The sequence below is a fragment of the Xiphophorus maculatus genome, chromosome 7 (assembly GCF_002775205.1).
Source record: "Xiphophorus maculatus strain JP 163 A chromosome 7, X_maculatus-5.0-male, whole genome shotgun sequence".
Taxonomy (NCBI): domain Eukaryota; kingdom Metazoa; phylum Chordata; class Actinopteri; order Cyprinodontiformes; family Poeciliidae; genus Xiphophorus; species Xiphophorus maculatus.
Window position 1 is genome coordinate 31133251 of NC_036449.1, and position 24463 is coordinate 31157713.

At 44.4% G+C, this 24463-nt stretch overlaps 1 protein-coding gene across 5 annotated transcripts in view; it reads left to right on the plus strand.

The window, feature by feature from the left end:
- Window positions 1-351: 351 nt before the first annotated feature.
- Window positions 352-24463, plus strand: part of col6a3 (collagen type VI alpha 3 chain) — a 59750-nt gene continuing 35638 nt past the window's right edge. For 3 of the 5 annotated variants that reach the window (XM_023337014.1, XM_023337015.1, XM_023337017.1), the window contains exons 1-6: window positions 352-538; window positions 5788-5895; window positions 11703-12299; window positions 13942-14532; window positions 15502-16110; window positions 16199-16798. In XM_023337014.1, the coding sequence (XP_023192782.1) occupies window positions 5811-5895; window positions 11703-12299; window positions 13942-14532; window positions 15502-16110; window positions 16199-16798 (2482 nt within the window). In that variant the 5' untranslated portion in view covers window positions 352-538; window positions 5788-5810. The remainder of the gene's footprint in view (window positions 539-5787; window positions 5896-11702; window positions 12300-13941; window positions 14533-15501; window positions 16111-16198; window positions 16799-24463) is intronic. The other 2 variants (XM_023337016.1, XM_023337018.1) reach the window with 2 other exon arrangements.

The window sequence follows — 24463 nt, forward strand, 5'->3', positions numbered from 1 at the left end:
TTTATCTGATTGTTCCATCTCCATCATGAACGGCTCTTCAGGTTCTGGTTCTGCTTTACCAAACTTCCTGCTTTAATAACTGGGCATCGTGTTAAAATGAGAATCCTGGAGGTTGAGGTGAATGAAGAGTAAAATGTGGCTCCCTGACCTCAGCCTGCTCTGCTCAGATCTTCACCAAACAGGGAGATGTGTCTGGTTTCATTTACCCCGCTCTCCCTCCTCTTCACATTTTTCCTGTTTCTGCAGAGAAAGTGGGAGGAGAGGATCAGGATGGCAAACCTCCAGGCCGTTGAAGTTTGTCCCGTCCCAGCCGCGGACTCTGCCCCACTCCTCCTCTGGCTGCAGAGCGGGACGCTGCTGCCTCCGTCTGTCTGCATCTTCGTCGGCGCTCAGCTCCGTCCCAGCAGGGAGCCGCAGGATTTCACCAGGAGGATAATGACCACAGGTCCAGCCTGCTGCCGTTTCTCATAGCTCTGGTCTCTGTTCTTCACGAAGCGGCCCGGTCCGGTCCGGTGGAGTGGCTGTGCTTCGGCTCAGGGTGAGTCCTGCTGCAGAGCTTCGGCTCCGTGTGAACTCAGGATGGTTGTGATAATTACAGCTCTGAGACGTTTCTGGTTTATAGCCCATAAAAGACGCGGCAGCGACGTTTAGCGCTGAAAGCTGTACTTTGGGTTGAGCGTCAGGCCAAGAGGTGAAGAGGAGGAAGTTCTGCTGCAGACGGTAAAACCAGCAGATGGTTCTGCTGTGGCGCTGATCCGTAACGAGCAGCAGGAAAAACTCTGAGGATGATCAGGAACAAGTTTCCACAGCAGCAGCAGCAGCAGCTGCAGCAGCAGCTGCAGCAGCCACACCCTGAGTCAGCGCAGGAAGACGCTCCCAAACCACTGGGATGGTTTTACTGGTTTTACTGGGCCAGGTTTGAGTCATGGACCCCCGGTTGGTCTGATTGAAAGCAGCTGATGGTCACAGAAGCTGAAAGTTGAACTGTTTCTGTTTTCAGAGGTCAGTCAGCTGCAGCGTCATGATTAACCGTTTTTAGGTTTTCAGGTTTTGTGTTCATGGCGACGGCGGTTTCCACGGTTTCCATGTTTTGATGCAGCTGCAGTTTAAAAACAGAGCAGTAAAAATAGTTTTGTGTCTCTGCTGATAATTTATGATCCCGGCTCTGATTGGCTGCAGAACATCTGTCAGGTGTCAGACGGACTAACAGGCTCCAGATGTCAGTCTCCTCCTCCTCATCCTCCTCCTTCATCCTGCAGCATCTGCAGCACATGTGGCCCGGCAGCCGCTGGGTTTGTGGTTCATGGGATCAGAGAGCAGAGCTGCTCCGTTTCTCTCTGACTCGGTTCAGCAGCTTTTCTGTGACTTTCAAATTCCTGAAAACTGGAACACAAAGTTTCTTTCTCCTGAATTATCAGAGTTTCTGTTCCTCACAGATTTAATCATCCAATCACAGAGTTTTTATTCAAGAGTGACTCACAGGTCAAAGGTCAGGCGTTTACTGGAGAAGAAGCTAAAACTGGTCCTGGACCAGAGAGAAGCAGATCTGGATCCGTTTAAAGGAATAAAGACGGTTCGGCTGCTGGCAGGGAAAATCCAGAGTTCAGGTTCTGTTCAGGTTCTGTTCAGGTTCTGTTCAGTAGCTCAAAATCTTTATGCCATGAAAACGTTGCATCAGTTATGAAATAATAAAAATTTCACATCTCGTCAAATAAACATGAAAATCAATTTTTATTTATTATCAATAATCAGATAAACTCCCCCCAGCTGCTCTGTGTTTCAGCTGTTTTTCTGTTTTCTGGAAGTTTGTTCCAGATTTGGGTTCATTTGGTTCTGGTTCTGGAAGCAGAGCAGAATCAGAACCAGAACCAGCCGTTTGATCCAGTTCTGTCGAGTCTCTGTGTTTGCAACGGCTGCAGGAGCCGTCCGGCCTGAGAAAGCCTGCTGCTAGTGGGGCTGATGGAGGGGTGTGTGTGTGTTGGTGTGTGTCGGTGTGTGTGTGTTGGTGTGTGTGTGTGTCGGTGTGTGTGTGTTGGTGTGTGTGTGTGTTGGTGTGTGTGTGTGTTGGTGTGTGTGTGTTGGTGTGTGTGTGTGTTTACTCAGACACACAGCAGACATCCAGCTGGAGGTTTCTGCTGTTCATGAATAAAAATGTTTGAAGTTGAAAGTTTTAATCTGACCAGATTAGAACCAACAACTGAAACAACCTCCAGAGTTCCTGCTAACCCGTTGAAAGACAAGCTAAGTTTTAGCTTAGCGCCTTAGCGTGTTTGCTAACCTTGAAAACGTTTAGCGCATTTAGCTTACCCTAAACTTTATTTCCTCAATAAATTCTAAAGTTTGTAAAGTTTCAGTTTAAAGTTCAACATCTGTGTTGAAGTTTAGATTTTAGATGATCTAAAACATAAACATTGAACTTCTTACTTTGAAGGGGAGAGGACTGTTAATGCAGCGGTTCTGTTCGACCCATTAGCTTTATAAAAAAGAAGAAACAAAACTGACAGTAAAGATATAAAATTAATAATCAGTCTTTGTAGTTTTTAGTCTTTGAAGGGCAGAAATAATTTGAACTGAAGTTAGCGCTTCAGAATTAGCCTCTGCTAAGTACTGTGATGCTAACGTTAGCCGTGGTTTCCCATGATGATGTTGATTCAGGATGGTTCCGACCCGATGCAGGTCTGGACCAATGACCAAAATCTGATGGTTCTGGTTCTGGTGCTTCTGTTGGTTCTGTTGGATCTGATGGTTCTGTTGGTTCTGGTTCTGGTGGTTCTGGTGTGAATGAATGAATTCCTGCAGTGTGTGGATGTTTTGCTGACACTCTGACCCAAACCCGAATCAGAACCACAGTTCTGAGGAAACGAGCAGCCTGGATTCCTTGAGACGATGTGGTTCCTGCGTTTGGACCGGCTGCAGCCGGGTCAGAACCAGTCTTAAGGGACAAATTGAAGCCATGTTTGGTTTTCTTTTAGTTCTAAATTAGTTCATTTAATCTGCAGGTTTGGTTTTAAACTCCAATCAGAAATATTTTAATTTCACTGCAGCTGAAATTCTGCTCATAACTTTGAATCTCATTTCAGCGTTTACAGATTATTAATCTTCAAATTCTAAAGATTTTCAGAAGGTTCAAGATTTTATTTGTTAAAAATTTGGTACCTTGCAGCTTCTTTCAAGATGCTGGTTCTTTTATTTTATTAAATCTTTTTCTATTTTCAGTGAACAGTTCTTTCTGGTTTGAATCATGAATCCTTTGTGCTTAAAAGGCTCCGAGCTCCAGGATGGAACCATGTTGTAGCCAAACATCCCAGAGAGAGCAGGCTCCGCCCGCCAGGCTGACGGACAGACCGCCAGGCTGACGGACAGACCGCCAGGCTGATGGCTAGCTCCTGTTTCTGTAAATTAAAGACGTTCAGAGGAATCCTCCAGAGCAGATCTACTTTTCTCAAACATTGGAGGAAAATGAGACGAAAAGCAGCCAAACTGCTGAAAGCTCAAAGTAAAACCAGAAGAACAAAGCAGGTTTAAAACTTTTGTACAGTATGTAGGATAAAAACTGGCTCCTCATTCAGGATGAGGAAAGAAACAGAAAGCTGCTGCTTCCCTGAGTCTCCACTAGATGTCAGCGCTTGTTTCTGAGCAGCAAATGGAAACTTCTCTGCTGAGAAACCAATAAAGATCCAAATCTCCGTTTCTCAGCAGACCGATGCCGACTCATCGTCCCGCAGCATCACTTTTACTTTGTGCTGTTACTGTGAAGCATCTTTACTCCCAAACCGCAGCCAAAGCTTTGGTTTTACTGCCTCATAAAAACTCCTCCTAATGGCTAAAATCACACGTCTGCTGATTACAAGCAGAACTTTGGTTTCATTTAGGAAGTAAAAGGAATAAATTTATTTTAAAAGCGTTAGAAATGCCAGGCCTTGGCTCTCGGTGTGAAGGTTTAATTTTGTCTGAAAAAGAAGTAGAAAGAGCCTCTTTTATTTCCTGGGACATGACTTCACATCCTGCTGTAGGAAAAAGTGAGTCTCCTGCAAGCAGCAGCGGCCTGCTGTCCTCCTAAAAAACACAGAATAATGTGAGAGGAAAGTGCAGCGTTTCCCCAGGAGACCGAATTACTAAACTTCTCCATCTGGCAGCTCAAACAGCTGCTTCCAATCATCGCCCTCTGACTACCGAACCCGCTCCGCCTCACACCCACAGACTCCGGCTCAATGCATAAACGCCTGATTATAAGCAGATAAAACACCAAAGTCAAAGATTGTCATCTAAATCTCTCCAAACATGCAGCCGCGTTCCCCAGACTGACAGGTTCTCTAGGAATATCCTCCAGATACTTTCTGAGGACCAACAGGCAGCTTAGAGTTTCTGACCCAATCGGTTGGTCTGACGATGCAACGCCGCGTTTCCATCAACGTTTCTTTAAGCACGTTTTAGATTTCGCTTTAGAAAAGCTTCATAGAAATGGAGAAATTGGAGATAACTGACTAAATTACACAACAAGGGTTTTATGTTTCCTTCAGGTTGTTTTTGGCTTTTCTGAAAAACATTTCATTGAAACTTTGCAGAATAAAATCTGATGTAGCGAATGTTTACGTCACATGACTGCGCAGCTGCTTCCTGTTCTCTGTACGTCTCCAAACATCCTGTAGCATCAGCAGCAGACAGAACGATTCCAGCCTGTCCCATAGAAACCTCTCTGTTGTTGTGAGCCGAGCCTCATGCTAACCAGCCTCCACTTCCTGTTTATCGGCGCCATCAGTAGCGATTCGCTCTGCCGCCTGCTTGATTGGCTACAGACCAGCAGACTGAATTCAGGTTATTTTATTTTTTGCGATGTTTAAAAGGCTGGAAGCAGAGAGAAACATGGCGGCCAGGAAGAGCGGCGGGAAAATCCCGGTGACGGGAAACGGGAGAGACGAGGCTCTTCCTGTCCAGAAGCTCTTGAATCATAGCAGACATTATATTTTACAATCAGGTTTTCTTATCATGTGACACAGAAAATGTTACTTTCTGGAGCTTTCAGGTTCCAGGTTACCTTCTCTGAACCTTCAGGCCGCACCTGTAACCTGCAACCTGTTACTTTCCTAAACTTATGTGGCTACATTAGCCAATGTAGGAATCGACTTCTTCCCATTACTCTCAGACACTTTCAGGAAGCTGCAGGTTACTTTCTAGAGCCTTCTGTAACTTGCCAAACTAACACAATACTTTCAGGTACCGGATTGTTTTAAGTGGAGACTTTGACTACTGTCCAGAACTTACAGGATGTTGTAAGAAATGTTAAAATGACATTCATAAAACTGCAGGATGCTGTGCTATGTGGCGACTTGCTGCTTTCCAAAGCTCTGAGTCTTTCTGAAACATGCAGGTTTTGTTAAACATCTAACTTCCTGAAACTTACAGATCATTAATCTGAGACTAAAAGTGCAAAGTTACTTAAGGTCAGTTATAATCCTTTTATAACGTATTTTCCAGAACCAGCAGTGTAGTTTTAGCGCTAGCTCTGCTATAACTTGCTACTTCCTGGCAGAAGCGTGTTGCCTTCAGGAACAAAAGGACAACTTAGTTTAATTTATGGAGCTTGAAAAGTTTCTGGAACAAAAAAAATAGATTTTTTCTCTTTTGTTTGGACTATTGAAGATGATTTGCTTCAGGGTTGTGGGTTTAAATCTAAACAGAAATAATTAAAGACCAGAAACTTCTCAAGGGCCAAACTGAAAGCAGAAAATTAAAGTGAATATTCTGATGTTTCGCTCGGCTCAGTTTTTCTGTTTTTCTGTTTCTCAGGTGCGTGCTAGTTTCACCTGAAGATGGGGCGGCAGCGCTTGTTGCCCCTGTGTGTCCTCCTGGGGGCGCTGTTCGCAGGGCTCCCCACTGAACTCCATGCTCAGGACGGTAAGCTGAACCATCTCACCTTTTCTCCAAACAAACCTGTTTCCTCCCCTCAGCCAAGCTTACAAAAACGTTGATGATGAGAACTTTAAATAAAAACTTGCAGGTGCTGCATTTTATGAAACTGAATGTGAAATAAATGAACCGACTCAAACTGAAGTCGATAAAAACTCACTAGATCCACAAAGTCAAACCTGGAAACATTCAGAAACATTCCTGGCTAAATCATCTTGTTTTCATTTAAATTTTAATGGACTTTTTTGTAAAGCTGGTTGTAAAGTTTACCAAATCGATCCATATTAGCTGATTGATCGGATGATTGGATAATTCTGTCCCTCTCAAAAAGAGCAGAGTGAACAGATCAGTTTAATGTGAAGCCTTGTCACATAATAAACACACCCAGTGTCTTTTCTCGGTCGGTCTGCTGTCCTGTGAAGACTCGGCAGCTGACGTGTACTTTCTAGTGGACTCGTCGTGGAGCCTGGGGCCGGAGAACTTTGACCTGATCAGAACGTTTCTGTACAGCCTGATAAAATCGATGCAGGCTGGAGGTTTAAGTTCGCCCTCATGCAGTACAGTAGCAAACCCTGAACCGAGTTCCACCTCAACACCTACCCAACCCTCGGCGGCGGCACCCGGACCGGCCTGGGCCTGGACTTCCTGATCCGAACACACCTGACGTCTGCGGCGGGGAGCTGCGCGGCCGACGGGGCGGCCCAGGTGGTGCTGGCTCTGACCGACGGGCGCTCGCAGGACGACGTGGCCGAGCCGGCACAGGCGCTGCGCATGGCGGGCGTGGAGGTGTTTGCGGTCGGCGTTTAGGACGCGGTGGACTGGGAGCTCTGGGAGCTCTGGGAGCTCAGGAAACTCACATGTTCAATGTAGACTCCTTCCTCAAGTTGCGGGATATAATTCAAGATTTGGTTGTGAGTGTGTGGTGCAGTGAGCCGGGTAGGGGGCCCTCCGCTGGCCAGTGAGGCCTTAGTGGCTGGACGAGGGACAGGTAACCAACGGTCCCACCTAAACTACCACACTAACCTGCACACATGTGCAGGAAGAAGCTGCTGCTGAGGTCAGGAACCTCCTATTAACACCACCCAGTTTTTAATTCCATTTTAGCACCATAACTTTTCCACCTGCAACATTAACCTGATGCCAAGTGCAACTCATACTTTCCTGGTGCTAACAGGTTATTTTCTGCAACTAACAGTTACTTTTACAGAGTTTACATGACACGGAAATTACTGGGTCATTTTCCAAAACTTACAGAATAATTCCCAAAACGTCTCAGAGGAACGGAGCTGAAGTGACTTCAACGTCCTTCAACCAGAACCCATAAGGTCTCTAAACGAAGTCCGGTTCCGGTACTGGAACTGACAGAAAATGAGACGGACCGCTTTAACCAACAGAACCAGGCAGTGCTTTGTAACTTATACTGAACTATGATCAGAAACCGTTTGCAAAATTACAGTCAAACATTAACAGCAACGTTTTCATAACAGGAAGAAGTTGGGTTTCATCAAGACATTCATTCATTTACAAATGTTTATAACTGAATTTATAAACATTTAATTAGCAAACTAACTACCTATTTGGCTACAAACTAAATGTTTAGTTTGTAGCCAAATATTAAGAAAGTTAGCTAATTGTTGGTAATTTTGGTTGAAAAATGATTGAAGGAAAAACCCGAGTCAATCTGAATTAAATCGGATTTGTCGTCATTGAGCGTCAGGAAATTTTAGGCTAGTCAGGATTTTTAGCAACAAAGTTAGTTTGAAGAAAAATCTGCTGGGTTTTACTGGCATCTAGAAGAAATAATCAGATGAAACATAAAAACGTTCCTGAAATTAGAAGAGAAAGGAGCGGAGGACTAATCCCTGTGTTGCGCCACAAACAAGCTTTTTGATAAAGTTCCAGTTTGGAAATCATAAACAGCAAAAAGATTTTTTAAACTCCTCAGATTAACACAACTTAATCTGACCAACCTGCGGATGGAAGCCTGATTTCCTGGATGCTTTTACTTTGAAAACGTCCCAACCTGAAATCATGGAGCTCCTAACCAAAGCTAACCACGCTCCACTGCATATGTGTCCTGCACATGTTTGTCTGTCTTTATCAGCCACGATGTCTCTGTGAAACATGTTCAGGAAATGAAACAGCTATGAACCTGGCAGGAACCGACCCGACCTGCTGCAGTACTGGACCTGGCCAGTAGAGGGGGGAGTTCAAATGTACAGTTATTGAAAGGAAAAATGATTCTGAACAAAGCATCACCTGAACCAATAAGGTCTGAATGCAACGAGACTGAATCAGCTGTAAGGTGCTGCAGCAGGAAGCAGGGCGACCGCCGGTTCATGACTGGTCAGCTCACCTCAGGTCTGTAACACGAGTCTGCATGAGAGGCTGAACGCAACGGAGCTCACAACGGGACAGGTGGTTACCCAGTACAGGTTACCCAGTCACAGGTTACCCAGTACAGGTTACCCAATACAAGTTACCCAGTCACAGGTTACCCCAGTTACAGGTTACCCAGTACAGGTTACCCAATACAAGTTACCCAGTCACAGGTTACCCAGTACAGGTTACCCAGTCACAGGTTACCCAGTACAGGTTACCCAGTACAGGTTACCCAATACAAGTTACCCAGTCACAGGTTACCCCAGTTACAGGTTACCCAGTACAGGTTACCCAATACAAGTTACCCAGTCACAGGTTACCCAGTACAGGTTACCCAGTACAGGTTACCCAATACAAGTTACCCAGTCACAGGTTACCCCAGTTACAGGTTACCCAGTACAGGTTACCCCAGTCAAAAGTTACCCAGTACAGGTTACCCCAGTTACAGGTTACCCAGTACAGGTTACCCAGTACAGGTTACCCAGAACAGGTTACCCAATACAGGTTACCCAGTACAGGTTACCAAGTACAGGTTACCCCAGTTACAGGTTACCCAGTACAGGTTACCCAGTACAGGTTACCCCAGTTACAGGTTACCCAGTACAGGTTACCCAGTACAGGTTACCCAGTACAGGTTACCAAGTACAGGTTACCCCAGTCAAAAGTTACCCAGTACAGGTTACCCAGTACAGGTTACCCCAGTTACAGGTTACCCAGTACAGGTTACCCAGTACAGGTTACCCAGTACAGGTTACCCCAGTCAAAAGTTACCCAGTACAGGTTACCCAGTACAGGTTACCCCAGTTACAGGTTACCCAGTACAGATTACCCAGTACAGGTTACCCCAGTTACAGGTTACCCAGTACAGGTTACCCAGTACAGGTTACCCAGTACAGGTTACCCCAGTTACAGGTTACCCCAGTTACAGGTTACCCAGTTACAGGTTACCCAGTACAGGTTACCCAGTACAGGTTACCCAATACAGGTTACCCCAGTCAAAAGTTACCCAGTACAGGTTACCCAGTACAGGTTACCCAGTACAGGTTACCCCAGTTACAGGTTACCCAGTACAGGTTACCCAGTACAGGTTACCCCAGTTACAGGTTACCCAGTACAGGTTACCCCAGTTACAGGTTACCCAGTACAGGTTACCCAGTACAGGTTACCCCAGTTACAGGTTACCCAGTACAGGTTACCCAGTACAGGTTACCCAGTACAGGTTACCCCAGTTACAGGTTACCCAGTACAGGTTACCCAGTACAGGTTACCCCAGTTACAGGTTACCCAGTACAGGTTACCCAGTTACAGGTTACCCAGTACAGGTTACCCAGTTACAGGTTACCCAGTACAGGTTACCCAGTACAGGTTACCCCAGTTACAGGTTACCCAGTACAGGTTACCCCAGTTACAGGTTACCCAGTACAGGTTACCCAGTACAGGTTACCCCAGTTACAGGTTACCCAGTACAGGTTACCCCAGTTACAGGTTACCCAGTACAGGTTACCCAGTACAGGTTACCCCAGTTACAGGTTACCCAGTACAGGTTACCCAGTACAGGTTACCCAGTACAGGTTACCCAGTACAGGTTACCCCAGTTACAGGTTACCCAGTACAGGTTACCCAGTACAGGTTACCCAGTTACAGGTTACCCAGTACAGGTTACCCCAGTTACAGGTTACCCAGTACAGGTTACCCAGTTACAGGTTACCCAGTACAGGTTACCCCAGTTACAGGTTACCCAGTACAGGTTACCCAGTACAGGTTACCCCAGTTACAGGTTACCCAGTACAGGTTACCCCAGTTACAGGTTACCCAGTTACAGGTTACCCAGTACAGGTTACCCAGTACAGGTTACCCAGTTACAGGTTACCCAGTACAGGTTACCCAGTACAGGTTACCCCAGTTACAGGTTACCCAGTTACAGGTTACCCAGTACAGGTTACCCAGTACAGGTTACCCAGTACAGGTTACCCAGTTACAGGTTACCCAGTACAGGTTACCCAGTACAGGTTACCCCAGTTACAGGTTACCCAGTACAGGTTACCCAGTACAGGTTACCCCAGTTACAGGTTACCCAGTACAGGTTACCCAGTACAGGTTACCCCAGTTACAGGTTACCCCAGTTACAGGTTACCCAGTACAGGTTACCCAGTACAGGTTACCCAGTACAGGTTACCCAGTACAGGTTACCCCAGTTACAGGTTACCCAGTTACAGGTTACCCAGTACAGGTTACCCAGTACAGGTTACCCAGTACAGGTTACCCAGTACAGGTTACCCCAGTTACAGGTTACCCAGTACAGGTTACCCAGTACAGGTTACCCCAGTCAAAGGTTACCCAGTACAGGTTACCCAGTACAGGTTACCCCAGTTACAGGTTACCCAGTACAGGTTACCCCAGTCAAAAGTTACCCAGTACAGGTTACCCAGTACAGGTTACCCAGTACAGGTTACCCCAGTTACAGGTTACCCAGTACAGGTTACCCCAGTTACAGGTTACCCAGTTACAGGTTACCCAGTACAGGTTACCCAGTACAGGTTACCCCAGTTACAGGTTACCCAGTACAGGTTACCCCAGTTACAGGTTACCCAGTACAGGTTACCCCAGTTACAGGTTACCCAGTACAGGTTACCCAGTACAGGTTACCCAGTTACAGGTTACCCAGTTACAGGTTACCCAGTACAGGTTACCCCAGTTACAGGTTACCCAGTTACAGGTTACCCAGTACAGGTTACCCAGTACAGGTTACCCCAGTACAGGTTACCCAGTACAGGTTACCCAGTACAGGTTACCCAGTTACAGGTTACCCAGTTACAGGTTACCCAGTACAGGTTACCCAGTTACAGGTTACCCCAGTTACAGGTTACCAAGTACAGGTTACCCCAGTTACAGGTTACCCCAGTTACAAGTTACCCCAGGACTCAGAATATTTTAGCAGCTGCCATCTGAAAGCCAAAATGGATACAAATATCTGGTGTTTAATAAAGTCACCAACAGCAGAAGTTATAATACTAACATTTGTAATGAACAATAATCTGGCTAAGATGCAACGTGTTTGGGAACAGTTCAGCTGTGAGTTTCCACAGAAGGTGCACCTCAGAGTGTTGTGTTAGGAAACCTCTAAAATACTTTCTATGTTGTAGTTTTACACATCAATCTGTGGACAGGGATGTTCATCATCATGGAAACGGCTGAACAAACAGAAATTAGCAGGAGGCCTTCAGATCTAACACCTTAGGAATCCTCCTTGGTTCAGCCTACATGCAGTATGATGTTTTGTTGTTGATTCATTCACTCTGAGTGTTTCGTCACACATGCAGTGATTTTCTAACTCGGTTGATGTCTTTGTCTCACTAGATTATTTGCTTTCACTATTTCCATTTGTTCTGTTTTTTCTCTTTCTCTCCTTAAAGCACCAGATTCAACTGACCTAATATTCTTAATTGATGGATCACTGAACGTTGGAGCAGCTAACTTCCCCTATGTGCGTGATTTGGTTACGAGAATCGTTGAGCGCCTGTCTGTGAGCAGGGACGGCATTAGGGTGGCCTTGGTCCAGTACAGCGCCGACCCACAAATAAAGTTCTATCTGAATAGCTATTATGAGAAGTCGTCGGTCCTGGAGGCGGTGAAGGGTCTGAGCTTCTCGGGCGATGATGAGTCCAACCTGGGGGCAGCCCTGGAGGAGGTGGCTGACAGCCTGCTGGGCGAGTCGGCCGGAGGCCGGGCAGAGGAGGGCGCGCCCCAGGTTTTGGTGGTCATCAGTGCCGGAGCGTCCAGTGACGACACCGGCGCCGGCCACCGGGCCGTCATCAGGGCCGGTGTGGTCACTTTAGGGGTGGCGGTCGGTGCCGATGCTGCTGCAGAGCTGGAAGAGGTGGCCACAGATAAAAGCTTTGTGCTGAAAGCTGACAGTTTCAGAGATCTGACCGCCGCCGATGATAATCTCTATGGCTACATTAACGGCTTGGCGACGCGCTCCATTATATTTCACAATGAATTCACTGAAGGTATGTAACTTCTTCTGGTGTTGGTGGGTTGGTGGGTTTATAGAGCTGGAGGGTTTCATGAACTGTTTGACAGGTTCAGGTAGGTTAAGATGAATAATGTCAGGATTTCAGTAATTCTGCTGCTGAAGCTTTTTAACATCCATTCATGACTGCAGATTATTAATATTTAATAATCTGCTACATTAATATTAATGTATTAATATTACCTTAATATTTCAAGGTAATATCACTACTTTTATTTCCACATTAAGTTCACATAACGACCAGCTATGAACAGAGAACCTGGTGACAGCATGATGTCACTTCCTGTTTTCTGACTGCAGACAGGACAGCCGAGAAGTTTAATGGCGTCTGTTGCTCATGTGAGCAGGTAGAATAAAAATATCCTTTATCAGTCAAACACTGGCAAAATTCATTAAAGTATATGTAGGTTGTTAAAATATGTATAAACAAGACGAATAATAATATTGATGTATACTGAAGATTAAAACACAAAAATACTGTACAGTTATCAGAAATAAATCAGATTAAAGGTACAACTCAGAAGGATAACTTTTCTTAATTTAGGTGTAGAAAATTCGCAGACTCAGAAGTCAGATTATTTACAATATCTGAAAAACAGAAATTTTATTTAAAATGAATGAAACTGCCAATACAGCAGGGATGTAAACTTTGCAGCAACGCATTTAGAAAGGTCTGCATTCAACTGATGAGTTTCAGCATGAACACATGAATCTAAACCAGTTCAACCTTCATCAGTGAGGAAGAGGAGGATGAATCACCACAGGGCCTCGGTTTGTTCGGCTCACAGATGAAAACATTCAGACACAACGTGCCATCAGTTCATGATCTACGGGGATAAATAAATACCAAGAAAGAGGCAGCTGCACACGCTGCTGCTAAAACGCTAATTCCTCATTTAGCGCTTTTGCTAACACTGTAAACCAGGGGAGCCAAAGGGCCCCTGAGGGCCGGATCCTGCATGTTCTGGTCTCTCCCTGGTTTAACGCACCTGGATCCAATGATGGATCATTAGAGGCCGAAGGAGAACATGGACCTGCTGAGAGGTTGTTACTAAAACCAGGAAGGGACTAAAACATGCAGGATCCGGCCCTCAGGGACCCTTTGGCTCCCCTGATGTAAACGTTAACACACTTCAGATCATTTTACAGATAAATTAAAAAGCACTAATTTGCTGGGCTGCTTTATAAACTTTCAGCTGAATAAAGTTCAAAATCTGCATTAAAGGTTTGATTATATTAAGAATTCAAGTAGCTTGATGTTCATATTCATGCTTTTAATTTGAAGTGGCTGAAGACTGTATTTCTGTTTCCTCCCATTTTAAACAATAAACATACAAAAACAAATTAAAATAGAGAAAAATATATAAACAACAATAAGAGCATTATGAAACATTTATATTATGTCAAAATTACATTAATTTTTAAAGGTTGTAGTTTTAATGGCAGATATAATTTGAATGGCTTCAGCATTTAAACCTGATTTTAAGAACGGTGAAGATATTAAAATACACTTAAATCTGTAAATTGCACACGTTTGGAGGCGTTAATAAAAAAGTTAAATTATAAAAGTTCTGCATCACATCTGCAGATCAACATTTATTCTTTTTTTCTGTTTTCAGTCGTAACGGTTGGAGAACGAGACATCATTTTCCTGATCGACAGCACAATGGGAACGGCGGTCATCAACACTGTGAAGGAATACATCAAGCGCTTCGTCAGCACCAAGGAAATCGGTCCGAACGCAGTCCAAGTGGGCATCGCCCAGTTCGCCACTGACACCAGGCTGGTCATGGACCTCCAAACCCATGCGTCCAAAGAATCGCTGCTCAGCAGTTTGGCGACTATCAGACCCAGACAGGGACAGACCATTAACATCGGAGCCGCCTTGGACTTCGTGCGGCTGAACATGCTGAGGCCTGAGAAGGGCAGCCGCATGGGCCGCGGCGTTCCTCAGCTCCTGTTGCTGATTGTCAGCAAGCGGTCCAGCGACAGCGTGGCGGGGCCGGCTCAGGCTCTGGAGAACCTGCGCGTTCTGACGCTGGCCGCGGGCTCCAGGGCCGCAGCTGAGGCCGAGTTGAAACAGATCGCCTTTCCCGAAAGCATGGTGTTCATATCAAAGGACTTCAGACAACTGTTTCGCAACGCCAGGGAGATAACCGATGCCCTGTCAACGCTTTCTGGGCGGATGGTTGAACCTCCCACTGATCCAGGTAATTCCTCATTTTACTAACCACCTTCCCAAAATTGGTCAATTAGTAAAAACTGTAACATCCCAGCCAATAAAAATGAAACAAAAGGCACATCAAAACATTTACACTTGAACAAAATTCACTTGGGTGAATCTGCATGTTTGTTTTCCAGTTTCAACAAATCCCTCTCAATTTGAAGTGTTTAAAGAGAAACTAAACTCCAAATCCACATTTCTTTGCAGATATGCTGACTACATTGGCCCTTCATCTTTATGTGCAAATTGTGCCATTTAAAAAAAAAATTCCAGTTCGTTCAAACGGTCCAGCTTGGTTGATGTCATCGCTGCCCCATGCTCTGGACTAAAATATTGTAATTCATGATTTGCCCCCTTGTTCCTCTGCTTCATGTGTGATTGATTTGCAATATGGAGACGGAGTGGAACGGGTCCGCTCCGCTCCGACGGACCGACCGCGGCGCTGCAGGTCCAGGGCGGGGCTGGCGGCAGCCCTCGCTGCTCGCTCAGCTGCTGCAGAGTCTCTGGTGCTTTCATGTGTTGTTGCCATAAAAGTCTCCAGTAACAGAAAAGATTCGTCGCTTGTCGCGTTTGTGAAAATAGTTGCTAAACATAGCTACAAAGTGGCTAAGTTGGTAACAGTGCTTTCCCTCATCTGGAGCACTGCAACACTAACCCCATCTCTCATCCCCACTATGTGGCTTGGCTCCGCCCACTTTGGTGGAGTTTTTTAAAATTTCTGCCTTGGTTTTCACAGGGGTTTATAGTTACACTTTAAAATATCAAATCTCTATGCATTTCAATTAAACTAATTTTATTCACATTGCATCAAATTTATTAAAGAAAAGACAAGGCCATGAGGAATGACCTCACTGAGGACCACAACTGTTCATCAGTGGTATAAATGGGTTAAAAGTTGCTGATACCAAAGCTAGAAAAGTTGCCCTGAAATAACATTTGTGTTTTTGTGCTTTAGTGGTGATCACCACGGTGCAGACGCAGAGAGTGTTTCGAGACATCGTGTTCCTTGTGGACGGATCAAACTACGTGGGGAGCAACAACTTGCCATTTGTGAGAGACTTCATGATCAACATCGTCAATCAGCTGAACATAAGTCCTGAGCAGGTCCAGATTGGACTCATGCAGTTTGCGGAGGAGCCAAGGATCGAATTTTACCTGAACACCTACGACAACAAGCAAGACGTCGTGGAAAAAATCTCTCAACTCAGGCTGACTGGAGGCTCGGTGCTGAATACTGGAGCTGCCATGAGTTATGCTTTGGACAACATGTTCCAGACATCATCTGGGTCACGCAAACTCCAGGGCGCAGTGCAAGTGCTGATCCTGATCACTGGTGGCCCCCTGCAGGATGATGCTAGAAACGAGGCTGATAGATTGGCTGTGGGAAGTATTTTGACTTTTACAGTGAGTTCTGGGCAAGCTGACCAAGAAGAAATGGAAAAGATTGCCTTTATTCCCACCCTGGCCTATCACAAACAGAGCTTCTTTGACTTACCAGCCTTGGCCGATGATATCATGCCGAGTCTAATATCTGTGGTTGGTGACATTGTAGTTGATCAACCAGGTAAGTCTCCAAATGTTCTTTTAACATTGAAAAGTTGAATACTAATGAATGCAAGACACATTGGCTAACTGGCTTCTTTGCCTTCCAGCAGAGATTGAGATTACTGGAAGTGAAAGAGATGTTGCCTTCCTGATTGATGGGACTGATGGTGTTCGAGGAGACTTTCCCCACATCCGGGATTTCATCCTCAAAGTGATTGAACCACTTGACATTGGGTTCAACAAAGTACGCGTCTCTGTGGTTCAGCACAGCGAGAGACCCACCCCGGTCTTCTACCTCAACACTTATCAAACCAAAGAGGAGGTGATAAGAGCTATTCAGGGGATGGCTCTGGCTGGTGGACGCAGCCTGAACACAGGAGCCGCTCTGAGATACATGAAGGCCACCGTCATGTCTGACAGCAACGGCAGCCGCGCTGCTCAAAACGTCCCTCAGTTTCTGATTGTTTTGGCTGCAGACAGATCCATGGACAGTGTAAAGGAACCCGCTGGGGAACTGAAGACGGACGGAGTTGTACCGTTTGGTGTTGGTGTCAAAAATGCAGACAAGAAGCAGATTGAGGCCATAGCGCACAACCCTTCGTTTGCTTTCAATGTGAAGGAATTCAGGGAACTGGAACCCTTACCGCCCAGGATCAACACCTATGTTTCCCTGCCGAAGGACGAGCTGGCAGCTGCCCTACGCCAAGGTAAGACAGACAACCTTTCCTTCTCGGTGCGATGAAGCTGTTGTATGAAATGCTGCTTTTTTTTCTCATGTTTTGCTGCTTGACCAGAATAACTGAACTTTATCTGTGTCATAGTGCAAAATGATGCTGTAAAAAGAGATATTGTGTTCCTGCTGGATGGGTCTGATAACACCAGAGACGGATTCACAGACATAAAGAGTTTTGTTAAAAACATAGTGGGGCACCTCTATGTTGACGAGGGCCTTGACAGAGTGTCTGTGGTTCAGTTTGCTGACAGACCCACGGTGGGCTTTCATCTAAATTCCCACAACACCAAAAGTGACAACATGAACGCCATTGATAACTTAGCGCACAAAGGTGGGAGGCGACTCAATGTTGGTGCCGCTCTCCAGTTCGTAAGGCACAGGGTCTTCACGTCGTCCACGGGCAGCAGGAGGCTGGAAGGAGTGCCTCAGACTTTAATCCTCCTCACTAGCAAACCGTCTGCAGACAGTGTGAAAGGACCAGCATTTGCCCTTAAAGAACATGAAATTGTGGCAGTTGGGGTTGGAGTGGCAGACGCTAACCTTGCAGAATTGGAAATGATTGAATTTAAACCTGGCTTTGCATTCAAGGTCACTGACTTTTCCAGTTTAAACTCAATCCAAACACAAGTTCTCTCTGCACTGAACATACATCAAGACAATCAGGAAACCAAGAATGGGATTTCTGACTTAGTAGGTAAGAACACCAAATGTAAACGATATTTTATTACTTTAAAACTATTGACGAGTGAAACCTCTTTAAGTCAATCAAAGGTTGGGATGAAATCAGGAATATTTCTGTTGTTTCTGTTCAGGTAGTGATTATTCCCACTAAAACATCCAAATCATTGTTTTCTTTTCTTTTTAATTGTTCATCGATCTTCATGTAGTTCTAATATATAACAAAAACATAATTCCTAACATAAAGACAGAAATCCTCCATTTACAACCACCTTGTCTATCCATGTATCAACCAGTTGACACGTTCAGCAGTAAGAGGGACGTAGTGTTTCTCCTTGACGGATCAGACGATTCCAGAAACGGACTTCCAGCTTTCCGAGAGTTTGTCAGAAGAATGGCAGAAGAGCTGGACGTTGGCAAAGATGGTGTTCGGTTAGCTGTTGTGCAGTACAGTGATGATGCCACGGTTTACTTTAACCTGGCAACCCACAAAACCAAAAAGGCAGTTATCTATGCCATCAGGGCGCTTCGACATAAAGGAGGAAGAACTCGTAACACCGGCGCTGCACTGGAGTTTGTGCGAAAACATGTTTTTTCAGCGACCTCTGGCAGCAGGCAGGGAGTCCCTCAGGTCCTGGTCGTGCTGACCGGTGGTACGTCCAGTGACGATGTCTCCAGCGCTGCTTTGGACCTGAAGCAAGTTGGAGTTTTTTCTTTCGTCATTGGAATGAAAGATGCTGACCAGGAGGAACTTGAGAAAATTGCCTCCTCCTCCAGGTTTCTTTTCAACTTTCCTGTCTTCAGTGAACTTCTGTCCGTTCAGCCTGAGATGGCTGCATTCATCCAGACTGAAGTACAAACTCAGCCTCCTTCTGGCGTGGGTAAGAAGCATCACAGATTTACAGTCTCCCTGCTCGTGTCCCGCTGCCACAGACTCTGCAGAGTTTAATGCCAATGAAACTGCATCATCTTCTTCATCAGTCGATCAGTTTCATGCTTTTTGTTCCTTTTGGAAGATGCAACATCTAGGTTGCATTGTTTCTTGATTTGCTCTGAATATTTTTCTTCTTGGACCTTGGAGAAGATTTCTCTTGCTTCTGCAGCTCTTCCTTGAGCCAATGATAAACACATCATTGACTGAGTATTATTCATGAATGGGTGAATGACTGAATGTAGTGTGAAGTGCTTTCAGGTCCGCTGGACTTAAAGAACTATGCAAGTACAGTTTCCTTGTACTGTTTATAAAAATATAAAATGTGTTGCTTCTCTCCATCTTTAATTTAAGAAAGAGGAATATTCCCTTCGTTTCAAATATTCTTCTTGATTAAACATTTGCCCAAAGTATTTAAGCTTTGAATACTTTTTTACTGCAAAAACTTCTTAGTCTTTCATTCCCAACTGGTTTTGCTCTGCTAAACTGTTTGCAGCACATCTACAGCTTTTGTACATTATGTCTAATCGTAAAACTTGCATTCTCTTCTAGTTGAGCTAGAGTCTCCTGAAAGAGACATTGTGTTTCTGTTGGACGGCTCCGATGACACGCTGAGTGGCTTCCCAGCGATGAAAACTTTTGTCCAACAAGTAGTAGAAACCCTCAGTGTTGGTGAAAACAAAGACCGTGTTTCTGTGGTTCAGTACAGCCAAGATCAACAAACACATTTCAGTCTGAACACCTACACAGACAAACAAGCCGTTCTGAATGCAGTCCGACAGCTGGACCATAGAGGGGGCCAACCCCGAAATACTGGCGCAGCTCTGGAGCAGGTGAGGAGGAACACTTTTGCAGAATCCTCAGGGAGTCGATACAAGGAGGGAGTCCCTCAGATACTGATTCTGTTGACTGGGGGAAGATCCGGAGACGATGTCACAAGAGCTGCTGCAGATCTGAAAAAGGAAAAAGTTGTTCCTTTCTGCGTCGGAACAAAAACTGCGGACATTTTAGAGCTCCAATCGGTTGCTCACAACCCATCCTATGCCTTCTCTGTTCTTACATTTGATGACATTGGAAGCATTCATCAGCAGCTTGTGTCTTTGGTGCAAAGGGTGCCACGGCAACAGCCCAGAGAAAGAGCACTTAATGCTTTAGGTAAGAACATGTACATTTCTGAATCTGAGTTTAGCAGGCAGTAGCTTACCCAACCATCCCTTAAAGAACTAAATCATCCCAAATTTGATTCCAAAAACTGGCGCTTCTTAGTAAAATAATGCACATTTTTCTGTTTTTAAGTCAGTAAAAACATATTTTCACATGTACATAAAATGTTGTCCAAGGTTGGATTAAGTAAAAGGGAATGCCGGGTCTGACAGCAGACATTTAATAAGATAAAGACGAGACGCATGACATCAAGACCTGAGTACGATGCTAACGGTTTCAGCTTTGATTTGCCCTTCTGGCCAGATGAGCAGACATTTTCTGAGTAGATTCAGACAAATAACTTGTGGAAAAGTTTTTACACAAGTTTAGCATCTAACTTTGTTCACCTAGAAACAATTTGCATTTGTAGGTGAAAAGGTTTGCTGCCAAGCTACAGTAACTGTAAGTGAACGCCTGAGCATAAAAACTTGAATAGAATAACTTTACTGTCTTTGCACGTCACACGTTCAAAGCAACGAAAAGCAGTTTGCATCCATCCAGAAGCGCTTAGCAAAAAAACCCAACTATATATTAAATATGGACATTGAAGGTTTTTTTTAAATATGCTGAAACTATAAATATATGTATATACAGGCTATGAGTGTACAGACTGTAAACAGGAGTAGATTATCTATACAGTATATACAGCAGTTATATACAGATAACTGCTGTATATAACTGCTCTTACTCTTACTTACCTCTTACAAGAGGTAAGTAAGAGTAAGTACCTCTTACTTACCTCTTGTAAGTAAGAGGTACATAAGTACCTTTAGTTATTGCACTAAAGGAGATGAAAACACATTAGCCAAATAAGTTGTTAAGTGGTTATGCAACATGCATTGATTCTGATTTGCCACAAGTCAAATAATTTGGAATTCATAACAGAGAAATGTATTATCTGTTTGGATTGATAGGAGATGAAACAGAGCGTGTCCTACAATCATATTATTGATTATTAAAAGATTTGTATTGACTTAAAAATGGGGAACAAACTAATCAGTTAAAGAGTTTTTAAAGTTTAATCTACAAGACAGTTTGTGTTTTAAGGGACAAGCAGCTATCTCTGAGGATGAAGCTACAGCTCATGAAAAAATCCACCAACTCCACGTTTTGTTTTCTGTTAAGGTTCCACGCAACAAAGAGAGTTCATGCAACGAGACATTGTGTTTTTAATGGATTCCTCTGATGAAATGTTGAGTGACTTCACACAAGTGCGTGGCTTTGTTGAGCAGATGGTGGAGAAACTCACTGTAGGTGAGAGGAAAGATCAAGTTTCTGTGGTTCAATACAGCAATGAACCTTCTGTTGAGTTTCTCCTGAACACACACAAATCACAGCAGAGCGCTGCCGACAGTTTAAAAACGATCAGACACAAAGGAGGCAGGTCGCGCAACACAGGTGCAGCTCTGAATTACGTCAAGGAAAATGTTTTCACACCTTCCTCTGGAAGTAGACGCCAACAAGGAGTCCCTCAGACTCTGGTTCTTCTGACTAGCGGACGGTCAAATGACGATGTCAGGAAAGCTGCGGAAAACCTAAAAGAAATTGGTGTGATGATGTTTGTGGTGGGAATAAAGAATGCAGACATCCTTGAGATGCAGTCCGTTTCCCAGGAAGCCAGTCATGCTTTCCTTGCAGCAGATTCCAGTGACATGTCAGACACTGAACAAGAAATCCTCACATCCATTCAGACGGGTAAGAAGTATGTTGCCACAACAGCGTCTTATGGTAAGATTTTAACAGCTAGATTTCACACCTTTTCACAGCTTGATGAATACTTAGTTTTAGTCAGTCTCCATTCACTGAATCAGCCAACTTGTCTGGTTCATCTGATTACAGATCCCAGCAGCAGAGACATTGTGTTTCTGATTGATGGCTCGGATGATTCTCAGCGAAGATTCCCAGATATCACAGATTTTGTCCAGAGAATAGTGAGAGACTTAAGCGTTGGTCCCGACAGCGACCATGTGGCTGTGGTCCAGTACAGCAGCACCGCTGAGATTAATTTTAACCTCAGTCACTACGTGACTGAGGATGATGTTCTCAAAGCGGTTGATGGTCTGACTCACAAAGGAGGTTATCCTAAAAACATTGGAGCTGCTCTCCAGTATGTGAGAGACTATGTCTTTACTCCAGAGTCAGGAAGTAGGATCCAGCAGGGCGTCCCACAGATACTAATCCTGCTGAGCGGAGGAAGATCTGGGGATGACATAAGAACCTCAGTAAGGTTGCTAAAGGAAATGGGTGTTTCTATAGTTGCCATCGGGACTAGTGATGCAGACACCTTAGAGCTTCAGACAATATCTCATGAACCCAGATATGCACTCTCTGTTACTGACTACGAAGAACTTTCCACTGTCAAGCAGGATGTGTTGTCTTTGTTGAGAGAGCCTTCCCAACATGTGGTGCATTCAGTAGATTTTGGTAAGATCTGCTCTGATTCTGATTTTGTTTAAAAGAATCAGACTGGAAAGTCATCATGAGAAAACCTGACTGCCTTTAATCTATGCTTCTTGTTTTTGTTGCAGATTCAAAGAAAAGTGATGTAGTTTTTCTAATTGATGGCTCATATGACTCAAGAAATGGCTTTGAAGAAATTCGAGCCTTTATTCAAAGAATTGTTGAAAATTTAAACGTGAGTCATAACGGAGACCAAGTAGCTGTTGTTCAATTCAGCCGTGACGCCACAGCTAATTTCTACTTGAACTCCTATTCATCTAAGAGCGATGTGCTCAGTTCCATTAGAACGATGAGACATAAGCTGGGACAGCCGCTTAATATCGGTAAAGCATTGGAGTTTGTCAAGGACCATGTCTTTGCTGCTTCAGTGGGAGGCAGAGGAGCCGATGTGGCTTCTCAGCATCTGTATTTGTTTAGTGGTGGTAGGTCTGGAGATGATGTTAGAGGACCAGCACAGATACTGAAAGCCAAGGGGATTAAGACTTTGAGTATTGGAACAAAGAATGCCGATACACTGGAAATGCAAACAGTGGCTTACACACCTGGACATTATTTTTATGTTCCAAACTATGAAAACCTGCAACGAATTTACACATCTGTGGAAACCAAACTGAGGGACTCACAAGAAACCACTGAGTTCACAACTGGTAAGAAGCAAAATATAAGAGTTCTCAAGATGGCTGATAATTAACGTTCTTTTCAAATTTATGAACTTGTCTATATGTGCTTGTATACATTTCAGACACTTCTACAGATGTAGAAACAGATCATCAGAAAGCTGATATTGTTTTCCTTGTTGACGGATCCGATAACATGCAACCTAATGAAAGACTAATTTTGGAGTTTGTGACGGACTTTGTCAAGAAGTTAGAAATTGGGCCAAGTAAAGCACAGGTTGCTTTGGTCCAGTACAGCACAGAACCCACTGCTGACTTTACCTTGAATAAATACTCACTGAAGGAGGACACCTTGAACCACCTGAGCAATGTGCAACTGAAAGGAGGTGGCTCAGTAAACACCGGCAGAGCCATTGATTTTGTGAGGAATACAATCTTCACTGCTTCATCTGGAAGCCGGCTCCAGCAGGGAGTCCCACAGGTACTGATTCTTGCAAGTGGGAGAAAGTCTGAGGATGATATCTTACGCCCAGTGGGAATGTTAAAAAATGCTGGAATTGTTCTATTTGCTGTTGGAGTGGAAAGTGCAGACAGGTTTGAGATGGAGCAGTTGGCCCCAGGGGCGTGGTATTTTCTCAGGGAATCATCTGATTTTCCACTGGTGAGACAACAGCTGTTGTCAGCCACTGCCACTCTCAGAGGCTCTGTTAGCCCAGGGATTGGTAAGTGAAAATCTTTCTCTCATTTAAAAGACAGAACATTCAACTATATTGACTATATTTTGGTGACGACTATACTTGGTTGTTCAGCAGCACTATCAAAATGTATCTGATGATTCACATTCTTAGGTTCAAGTTCCACAATGAAAAGAGATATTGTATTTCTCATTGATGGATCCGATGACGTCAGGAACACATTCAGCAACATTCGTGAATTTATCGCAAACCTGGTTCAAAATTTTGATCTAGACCATGAACAGGACAAAGTTGCTGTTGTGCAGTATAGCAACAATGCTGAAATCAGTTTCAGTCTCGATTCCTATGCCACAAAAGATGATGTTCTCCAGCACATTGCGAGCCTTAAGCCAAAAGGCGGCCGACCTCAGTATATTGGGGCAGCTCTACAGTTTGTAAAAGACAAAGTTTTTGTCTCAAACGCTGGTGGACGAAAAAATGAAGGGGCCAAGCAAATACTCGTTGTATTGGCCGGGGGAAGGTCAAGAGATTCACCGCGGGGCCCGGCAACAGCACTAAAACGTGGGGGCGTTGTCATATTGGCAGTTGGATCAAGACAGTCGAATTCAGTTGAAATGCAGGCCATTTCATCTGACACAGACTACACCTACTCTGTCCCTGACTTTGTAAATCTGCCTCGTATTCAACAACTTCTGATGAGGCGACTTACTGGAATGAAGAGTCAGGAGACGACAGAAGGTAAGGGCAAATGTTTAAAAGTCACATATATACATAGTGGCGTGAAAAGTGTTTGCGCCTTACTGATTTCCTATTTCTTGCACTTTTGTCAAACTTCAGTGTTTCAGAACATCAAACCAATTAAAATATTAGTCAAAGACGACAAGTAACATGACATGAAGTTTTTAAATTGTGTTTTTAAACCTGTATGGCCCCCATTAAAGCAAAAAGTGATTTACCACACCTGAGCTCCAAGCCTGATTACTCATTTGTTCTCAAGGCATCATTTAAAACTAGGGATGCACCGATCCACCGTTTTCACTCCCGATACCAATACA